This window comes from Eubalaena glacialis, chromosome 12 (genome assembly GCF_028564815.1).
Source record: "Eubalaena glacialis isolate mEubGla1 chromosome 12, mEubGla1.1.hap2.+ XY, whole genome shotgun sequence".
NCBI lineage: Eukaryota > Metazoa > Chordata > Mammalia > Artiodactyla > Balaenidae > Eubalaena > Eubalaena glacialis.
Window position 1 is genome coordinate 58,751,740 of NC_083727.1, and position 10,754 is coordinate 58,762,493.

The window sequence follows — 10,754 nt, forward strand, 5'->3', positions numbered from 1 at the left end:
TTTTAGGCATTTACGAGGTACATCTGATTTCTCTTACCCCCATCTCTTCATTTCCCAAAACAAGAGAGTACACTCCTAAAACTGTATAAAGTAGCTGCCTCAGATCATGATATTAACTTATGTGTCTTTAAGTCAGCATTCACCAGAATCTAATTTAATTGAAATAGCTTTGCCTGTGTAAACTTCTCCTTTGTTTAAATAAGATTTCACTGTTTAGTTTTGCCTTAAGCAAATGCAGCCGTTTGTTTGTCCATAAAACATTGGATTAAATGTATAGACTAATATGAATAGCTTCTCATCCTTCCACATGTACCACTGGTCCTTCCCGCTTTCGGTGTGTGGTATAGTATTTTCATTGAAAACCAGGGCTCTGCCTTTAGCCTGCTCTCTGGGGAAAATTAATTTTTGGCAAGAAGACTTCCTGTCACCTTGCCATTATTGCTTTTAAATTTGGAAAAGACTACCTGAGATTTATGCTTTAAACGCGGCAACTAGTGCTCTTGATACAGTGAATTATAAAGGTATTTGCTCTCAAAGTACACTGAGTTTTTCTCTTTGTTTTATTACTAGGTGCCAATATTATCTGCTTATCTATCTTTGCTGACCTAAAAAAGTTAAATATTTGGCACTTTGTACGAAGTAGTGTGCAAAAAATGCTGTGAGAGGTTCAGTGTGTTCCCTCCAATCCAACTGTAGTTTATTTTTTGGTTTCTATTTTAATTAATAGTAATTTAGAGGTATAATGCTTGGGGGTTTTTGTTTGTTTTTTGTTAAGGCTGTCATCATCAGACCCCCCACAGAGGGGGCAGGTGCCATGATGTAACATATGCGTTCTCCCTGTTCAGGCAATGCTGGACGTGGCTGCACACCAGGGCTGGCTGGTGACTGTCCTGAACATCACCAACCTGGTGCAGATGGTGATCCAGGGGCGGTGGTTGAAAGACTCTTCTCTTCTTACGATACCACACATAGAAAACCACCATCTTCACATTTTCAGGTAAGTATTTTAATTTTCGATGTAATAGGGTTTTATTATTTCAAAAAATTATTTCCTTTACACGTATGGTCACTTGAATTTCATGTGGTGCCTAGAATACTGATTCTTTACAGTGAAAATGCCCGTGTTTCCCAGAGGGAGACATGGCCTAGTGACATAGCGTTCCCACTTGGAATTTGACCATTGGTCCCAAGCTGAACCACAATTCATTTTAACCTTCTATTAAGTTGTTTTCCATTTGCAACATCAAATACATTTTCATTTTAACTGTGTTTATTCCTTTACAATATCAGCCTTCATTTTAAAATATGTTATTAAAGTGCTTTGTGACCTAGAGCAAAATAAATTACCAATTTCTGTTATTGCAGAATAGATTTGAGGGATCAGAAATCTGTTGTCAAAAGTAAACTGTGCATCTGCAAAATGTCCAAAACTGAGCAGCTATATATACTAGCAGCTCAAGATATAACCTGCATTTAAAAGAAGAGTTTATATTCCTGATAAAATTTTTCAATTCTTAGGTCCTATGTACATGGCTACATATATTTTAGCAAAGGAAAGAACAGTACATATTACAAGCAAGGTTGGCAGTGTTCAAATGAAAATGTTTCTTTCACACCAGTTGAGAGATACTTTGCAGCCAAAATATTGGTTCACAGTCATGTAAACAAGCAAAGCAGTCTGGCTGTGCTTGCCATCATGCACCCTCTCCCTCTCGTCAGCTGGACAAGGAGTGGCAGCCATTTGAGGCATCTAGAGACATACGCCAGCCAGAACCTCAGGCACACATGGGGTCTCCTCAGGGAAGTCCCTCCATTTGACTGAAGTATGCTGGATTCCAGGGCAGGTATTTCCACAGTGCTTGAGTCACCACCACGGGATGTCCCTGGTAACTAAAAGGCACATTCAGAGAGTGGGCCACACCAGCAGCAGGTGGCCGGGGGGGAAGAGCAGATACCTCATGTGTCTGCAGCTCAGTTTCAGGAACCCTTCCAATATGGTACTAAAACTTACGGGAGTTGGATTTCAGCGGAAAAGGAGACACATGAGGGTACTAACCCAACAGTATACGGGTCTGTTAGGGAAGCTGGTTGGGGCCTAGGAGATTTGATCCAATTCTTTATTGTTACCCAGAAAAGTGCTGTATTTGTCTAATTTCAGTGATATTGTTCATCTTGCTATATAAACAGGAAATAGAAAGATTTAGGTAGATTCCATTCCTGGTGATCCAGCGCTATTTATGCTATAAATCTCAAATATTCCCAAAATGCACTTTTAATTGTATGATCTCAACAACTTACAATGAAAACTTTATTCAAGTACTTATATTAGAGACATTTGCCTGCATCCATTAAAAACATGTCAGGGGGCTTCCCTGGTGGCGCAGTGGTTAAGAATCCGCCTGCCAATGCAGGGGACACGGGTTCGAGTCCTGGTTTGGGAAGATCCCACATGCCGCGGAGCAACTGGGCCCGTGAGCCACAATTACTGAGCCTGCACGTCTGGAGCCTGTGCTCCGCAACGAGAGAGGTCGCGACAGTGAGAGGCCCGCGCACCGCGATGAAGAGTGGCCCCCACTCGCCGCAACTAGAGAAAGCCCTCGCACAGAAACGAAGACCCAACACAGCCATAAATAAATAAATAAATAAAATTTAAAAAAAAAAACATGTCAGGGCTCCGCCAGTTCCATACTTTATCCACGTGGAAGCATTATCACACTTTAGTGCCTTCCTATAGAAATCACCAACTGTCTGTCAACCCTAATTATCTACTGAGCTCACATATGATTTACACATTTTATGTTGTGATAGCCAAACTGCCTTGGATTGATGAGAATGCTGTCTGATTTTGAAGCTTAACAACAGTGGCCTTGGCATGGACATATATACACTACCAAATGTAAAATAGATAGCTAGTGGGAAGCAGCTGCATAGCACAGGGAGATCAGCTCGGTGCTTTGTGACCACCTAGAGGGGTGGGATAAGGAGGGTGGGAGGGAGACTCAAGAGGGAGGGGATATGGGGATATATGTATACATATAGCTGATTCACTTTGTTATACAGCAGAAACTAACACACCATTGTAAAGCAATTATACTCCAATAAAGATGTTAAAAAAATTTAAAAGTTATATAGTAACTTTAATTTCTAAACTGTTCTAATCATATAAACCATCATTGTCAGAAAATCTCATTTGTGCTATGAAAGGATCATTTGGTTGGTGTTATTCTTTCTCAGGAAATGGAGCCCAGGTATAAAGGGCCCACGTGCCGGGCACCCTGGCCCCATCGAGTGCCTCCCTGAACTGATCCATGCCTGTGGAGGGAAGGACCACGGATTCAGCTTCATGATAGAAAAAGAGCTACCGGCCCCAAAAATGAAGCAGGTAAGGCCATCACTTCCATGTTTCGACGCTCCCTCACTCTGGGAAGTTGTACCAAGAGTTTTCTAACTTAGAGTGCTGCTTTCAGAGTCAGACTCTCCTGGGTTTAAGTTCCACCCACCATTTACTAACCCTGATTATGAACGTGAAAACATTATACCCGTCTCATGAAGTATTTGGGAAGATCAAGCAGGATGTTATTATGTAAACTGCTCTGTGTAGTTCCTGGTACAGAATAAGAGCTCAACAGATGGTATTAAATAATGACAGTAACAATAATTAGAAGTAGCGTCTGCATCATTAGAAGGTTGTTTCAGTATAATGCTGTTAAGCCGGCTGAGAAAGGCCTACTATGACTTGCCCATCACTAGGCTGCATTGCTCAAGAGCCCTTCTAATCCCTTCTTCAGAGTGGGTTTTGTTTTGTTTTTATGCTTGGGTATATTTTCGTGCAGTTCCCTCAATTACTTTTTTATGTCCCCACCCCATTTTAATCACTTTATTGTTTCTAGATTCTAAAGTAGTCCTTCAAAGAAACTCCTTATTTGTATACCCTATAGTTTAGATATAAATCTAAATCTATGTTGTGAAAGACAACATAGGTCATTGCTCCAAACTATCTTTGGAAAGACCAAAAACATGAATGAACAATGCCAGAAATATTTGGCATATATAGACTTTTAAGTCTTAAGCAACTTCACCCTAAACATGTCAAAGTAAATGTTCACGATTTATAACATAATTAACATATTGACTTGCATATGCAGATATTAAAATAAAGAAACTTCTAAACCATGTCATTTTTTTTTTTTCCAGTGGAACTTATTTTCGAGCAGGACTTGGAAAAAGTATTACAGGCATCAAAGTCTGATTGTTCAATTTCTGTTGAACCCAAAATTGGCACCAAAAGCTACTTAAATATTCATAATAAGTGCCTACCTTTCTAACTAAATTATCATCAAAATTATGAATAAAAACAATATATTTAAAATGAAAACAAGGCTTCTGTTAGCAACAACAGATTTCTAACATAACATACAGTGATTTCAAGCCAAGTTTTAGATGTGATAAAAAATTAGAACATTGTTGTAATTAGTTCAGGGAGAACTCAGAAGTAAACTTACTTAATTTATTTGCATAAATTGCCATTCTGTTATCTTTAAAACCAAATGCAAATTGGCTCAGTCTGATATGATGATGGTTATTTGGCTCAAAAGTGCTTCAATTTGCAGAGCAATCTGGTGTCGGCTCTGCAGTGAGGCGATCCCAGGTAACATACAAATCCTGAATTATTCCAGAAATTAGTATGTTTAAAGCATCCATTTAAGTGCTAATTGCAGTAGTAATGAGAAAAAGCAGTACGACTGTGAGATTTGCATCTTCTACCCCATCAGTATGCCTGGAACGGCTGCTGACTGGCAGAGGATTTGGCTGCTAATTAAATAATTGTATGCATGGCAGTGCTCTTGCCTGATTCAATAGATGAAGATTAATCCTCAGATAAATATGTTTGGCTGGTGTTGAAATGTCTTAGCAATTTCTTTAAAAACAGCTCATGTTTTATATACGTATATGTGAGTGTGTGTGTATGTATGTATGTTTGTGTATATATATATATATATGTACAAATATATACACATACAACAAATATATGTATATACATTGAAGATTGAAAATAATAATATCAAGTGCTGCAAAAGATTACAAATATATAAAAGTCAGATCTGACTTTGGGGAGCTTTGTGAAATAAAATTCCAACGAGTTGCTAATACTTAAAATATTATATTGGTAACTCATTTAAAGGTACAAGTGACGAAACATACGAAGTCTTGCTTCATGTGGTAAATGTTACCTGTGTTGTCTCACGAAGTTAAATGCTTTACAGAAATGGTGTATTTGTGTCTTCACTCTGGCCAGTCTTAAGAGAACATCCAGTGGTACAGCTTCTAGACTCGGTGACTGTTGGTTCTAGCAGGGGATAAGCCATCATTTGTACCTTGAAGCACAGAGTAGACCATTCTGTGGCTTGACTATTTCAAGATCTATTCCAAACGTAATTTCAGATTCACAAGACAAGTTATAGGATTGGAGTTGAATTGAAAATTTGCATTGGATTTACATTTTTTGAATTCCTAAGGGATAGTTTGATTCATCAGGGCTTCTTCATTTCAATTAGGTGGTATACTCAACAGCAATAAAGTCTTAGCAAACAGGAAATCAAAGCCTATCAGGAAACCTGTAGTATATATTAAAGAAATACAAGGAAAACCAAAACTAAAGTATTCATGTACTTTTAAAAACTAACTTAGAAGGTAACAACGGATAAAACAGCCAATATATAGAGAAGTTTTATTGACTGATAGTGATATTTGCCACATATTTATAAATGTTAGAAAAAGATGACAAGTAATTATCTGAGGACATTAGGTTTATTTTTTTACATCTTTTCCATAGACTTAGGAATTCATTCATTTATTCATTCATTCAACAATGATAGGGACTTCCCCAGTGGTCCAGTGGTAAAGAATCCACCTTCCAATGGAGGGGATCCCTGGTCGGGGAACTAGGATCCCACATGCCCCGGGGCAACTAAGCCCACACACCACAGCTACTGAGCTCACGTGCCTCAACAAGAAAGAGAGAGAAAACCCGGAAGCCGCAACTAGAGAGAAGCCACATGCGTCAACGAAGATCCTGTGTGCCACAACTAAGACCCGACGCAGCCAAAAAAATAAGGAAAAAACAAAAAAACAAAAAAAAACAATGATAAGCACTTACCATCTGCATTTTGATTTCTCACAAATATTTTCAATTAAAAGAGCAGGAATGAAATTGGTGAAATATTTTCTACCCCTTTAATATGTGTCATTTAAATTGGTATTCTCAATATGATAATGCCAAAAAAAACCATATTTCTTTCTAGAAAGAACCCTAGACTTAAAGGGTTCCTTATGATATACAAACATATAGAAATGTTTTCCTTTCAGAATAATTTGGACTCTGAGCAAAAGAAAAACCCATTTTGTACAATAAATGATCAATGAATGACGCTGACTGACATCAACAATTGCATCACAACATTTTTCAAGTTGCTTTTATATCCCCAAGTAATGCTCTCTGCCTTAGAAGTCACATAAATGCTATACTAGATGCTTCTCTAAAACTAACCAGTTCAACAACAGCTATTTTAAAACTTATTTTTTAGTGTAGTCAGTAGTCACTCAATGTCCAGAAGGGATTTACAAGAAAGAGGTCACAAGTTTAGGTAATGATTAATACTTCTTTAGGTGTTTTTAAAGGGACTTTACAAAGATTAAAAGCACACTATTTTTACACACAAATAAATGAGTACAAGAAAAACTAGGAAATCTGAACAAGAGCTGTGGCTTGTATCACTGGGATCAATATTGTACTTTAGTTTTGAAAAATGCTACCCTTGGGGGAAACTGGAGAAATGGTGCACAGGATCTCTCTGCTTTATTTCTTACAACTGCATTGAATCCAGAATTAATCTCAAAACAAAGAGGTTGATTTTTTAAAAGCTCACTGTTTCTTAGTTGCTGACTACATTTTGCATTAACCACTCCTTATCTTTTCTTATTTTATTCAGGCGTGGAGTTTCTTATCTCATTTGCCTGTGATAGATGTTGGCTTAAGTGTTAAAGGCTGGTGGGATGACTCAGCGGAAGGACACGATGAGCTCTCTATCTCAACCGTGACTTCAGACAAACGCAACGACAACAGATGGGTCAGGTTGCATGCTGATCGAGAGTATGTGCTTCAAGTCAGCTTGCAGAGAGTCAGCCTTGGGTTCCACAAGGTATAGTGTTTGGTTTCCATTCTCAAATGCTTCACACCAGATCCCAGCACGCACCAGCACACATGTCTTTTATATTACTAATGCGTCCGTGCCCTTCACCAATCCCGCTTCCTCAACTGGCCTTAAGCAGCAAGAGTCAGTCTTCTGCAATTAGTCAGTTCTCCTCATGTGCCATTTTTCAACCCCAGAATACCCACGTGACGTAACAATATAATGCCTAGAGTCCTGGTCTCAAAGGCTCAGCAGAATTTTCTGGAGTACCTTTAAGAATGCAGATTCTTTGGCCCTACACCAGGCCACCTGCACCAGAAACTCAGGACTCTGAAGGGATCTCAAAATCTAGACTTTTACCCAGCACCCCAAATGAAGAAGACGCTAGCCAAGCTTTTCTGTGGCTCACTTGCCCCATCTGCCTGCTTCCTTCATTAGAATGCATATGAGGGAGCTTTGTCAACGTTCGTACAGGCCAAAAATTTACAGTATTTTTATTTTAAATTACTGTGCTCTTTTCTGTTGCCTGTGACACCAAAAATAATTATTGGGCCCTCTAAGAATATTAGTACACAGCATGTGGGCAGATTGGTTTTTAGCCCATAATAATCGAAATAAGAATGTGCCTTTTCGTTAGCTCAGTGGAGTCAGGGGCTTTCCCATATCCAGAACTAGCCCTCAGGAGCGAGGTTGTAGCTCATTAATACTGTCCCCTCTGTTTTCACACACGGAATGGTCAGTAACTTTCTCTTGGTACAATGTCTTTTCAATACTGTGCCTCGAAGTCCCATCTCATTTGATTTCTAATTCTAAAAATCAGTCAGTGTAAGTATGAACTGATTGGCCTCTGGCATTTCAGAGGCTTTAATACGAGCATTTTTAGATGACAATATATCCCCACTTACAAAAGAAAAGGCAGTAGTAATCATACCAATAAAATCATGAGGAAAAAAAACTAAGATTTTTTTTTTTTTATAGCTGGCGTGTGAGGCGTAAAATTCCCCATTTTACAGAATAATGGAACTTGGGGAGTATAGGAATTTGCCAAGGTCCTAGAGTCAGAAAATACGAGAGCAGGCTGGGAGCACAGAGTTCTCTGATTCCAATCCCTGTTCTCTTCGTGCCTGCCATGTGCAGACACGCTGACAGAAGCGAGGCCTGTCCCAAATAGGTGAACAGCGTACCCCAGCCTCAGGGGCTCGCAGCCTCGACAGAGAGATGCTCAAGCAGCTTATCATAGTGCCTGCATAAACAGTGTACTGAGGTGTATCTAAGGTACGTTGAGAGCGCCAATTAGAGAGAACTTTATTTTGAGGCCTTTGCAAACATTTCTGACGATATTGTAGTATAAGCTTTTTTTTTACTGTAGCATTAGTACTTAAACACTGGATTTAACTGTGCTAGAAAAACTAAAATTTTGTTTCTAAGTGCTGTAAAAATACATTGCTCTCTGACCTCTCTTTTAAAATGCCTTAAATGAAACATCTCTCTCTAGAATATTGAGTGAAGTCTGATTGAGAGCATGTCATTATTAGTACGTTTTACACCATAAATCGTTGTCTTAAGGAATCTCTCGAATAATCTTGGATTTTGTAAAAATCAATCTAAAATAAAGACTTCAAGTGTTGTCATTATGGTGATAGTTAATCTTGGATGGTGGTGATTAATATATTTTATCAATTGCTTGGCTTACAATTTCCCATTCCTCAGAGAAAGGACTTTTTATAACACCGTATTAGAATATGTGCTTCTTCATGTGAGCTTTATTCTTGGGTGATGGGGGAAGATGTCTATGTGACAGAGTGCTTGTTCTCTTAAGATCCAGAGTCTAGCCTGGATTGACTTTCTTCCCTAAGTATCAACTTCTTGCAAATAAGACTTTGGAAGACTTGGGTAATATGGTTGTATCTCAGTTTGTTCATCTGCAAGCGGGGAATTAATTTCATTTATAAGAATATGGTGTGAGAATTTATTTTGATGTCAAGATTCGAGGGCTTTCTGTTCTCATGGAGCCACAAAGTAGTGTGGCTATAGTGTGCTTCGAGAATCTTGAAAAAAGGTAGATGATAGCATATCAAACACACCAAACCTGAAAATTAAACACATCCCAGATACTTAGATTTATGGCCTCCAAGAAAGACAGCGTGGCCTTTTAAGCACAGCCAAGTGGTATAGAAAATCTAGCCATTAGTAACGCTCTGTCTTTCCTTTTTTTCTGGTTTACAGGGAAAGCAAGACAGGCATGCAATCACCCCTCGATTTCCCAAATCAAAAGATGAAGGATGGTTTTTGATATTAGGAGAAGTGGATAAGAGAGAACTTATCGCTTTGAAAAGAGTGGGATACGTCCGAAATCATCATGTTGTCTCCATCTCTTTTTATACTCCTGAAGTACCTGGAAGGTAAGCAGAGTCTTACCCCACCAGAGTTGCGAAAGAATTAACCGCAACGGTGATGAGAACGGTGGTTTTACCTTTTCGTTGCTTTTTTATATTCTAGGTATATCTACACACTGTATTTCATGAGCGACTGCTACCTTGGCCTGGACCAGCAGTACGACATCCACCTGCACGTCACACCGGCCAGTGTTTCCACGCAGGCCGACGAGATCTCTGATGCCCTGACTGACCTCGAAGTGAAGTAACCCGACCCGAACAATCCATCTGAGAGAAGTGGTTGAGAAGCCTGACTGTTCAGTCATCTGGACAAAGTCGAATTACTTGACGTTTGCCTTGGAGGAATCAACTTCCAACCTCAAGGCACTGCGGAAATTGGCGGTGGCTGCAGCTCTGACTCGAGCAATGCAGAGTCAGCCGCGGGGGCCTTTTAACAAATGTCGCCTTTTATAACGTTGTCTTCTTGGGTCTCTTGATGTGTAAAATGACTACGCCTGTAGGAGAATCTTTCAATTTGTGTATATTGAGATGATATCTAGGAATTATCAAATCTTACATTTCACAGTGTACTGTTTACAAGAACATGGGCTTCTCTTTTTTTAAGGAAAACTAACTGCACAGGGGCGTGACAGTGTTAAGATTTGTTATAACACATTTCTAACCCTGCAGCATAAAATATATAAGATAAATCTGTACAGTGACACACTGTGTTTTGTTCACAAAATTTATACTTTGATCACATATGGAAGTAATTTCAAGAATTTCTTATTGTCACAAATGTTAATAATATATGATGTAAAATTACCTTACAGAGCCCAATGATGATTTAAAAGAAAACAGAATATACTGATCTTAGAAAATGTAGATACTGTAACTGGTGGAAATAAAATATTTAGAGTGCCACTTCAACACAGCCTGACTCACTTACTCCCTCTGCCTCCTTTCCGTTATAGCCCCTCTTACTCTTCTGTTCTTTTTTTCTTTTCCTTCTCTGTCCAGACTTCACTTCCATTCTCTTAATAATACTTATTTACACAAGGAGAGAAGAAGTATAGTCTAATTCATACAGGCCACGTAGTACAAGTCTTTGTCTCTGTGCTCTTCAGGGTGGGCCTGAGGCAAACCTAGAAAATTTTCAGCCCCTGCAGGTGGGTTTTCACCTATGATT

General features: G+C 38.9%; 1 protein-coding gene across 1 annotated transcript in view; it reads left to right on the forward strand.

Annotated features, from left to right (window-relative positions):
* The window catches only part of ASCC3 (activating signal cointegrator 1 complex subunit 3), a 331,824-nt gene extending 321,329 nt beyond the window's left edge, over positions 1 to 10,495 (forward strand). Inside the window, exons 38-42 of the mRNA XM_061207037.1 lie at positions 846 to 997; positions 3,235 to 3,382; positions 6,990 to 7,199; positions 9,417 to 9,592; positions 9,690 to 10,495. Coding sequence (XP_061063020.1) covers positions 846 to 997; positions 3,235 to 3,382; positions 6,990 to 7,199; positions 9,417 to 9,592; positions 9,690 to 9,834 — 831 coding nt within the window. The 3' untranslated portion in view covers positions 9,835 to 10,495. The remainder of the gene's footprint in view (positions 1 to 845; positions 998 to 3,234; positions 3,383 to 6,989; positions 7,200 to 9,416; positions 9,593 to 9,689) is intronic.
* The last annotated feature ends 259 nt before the right edge of the window (positions 10,496 to 10,754 follow it).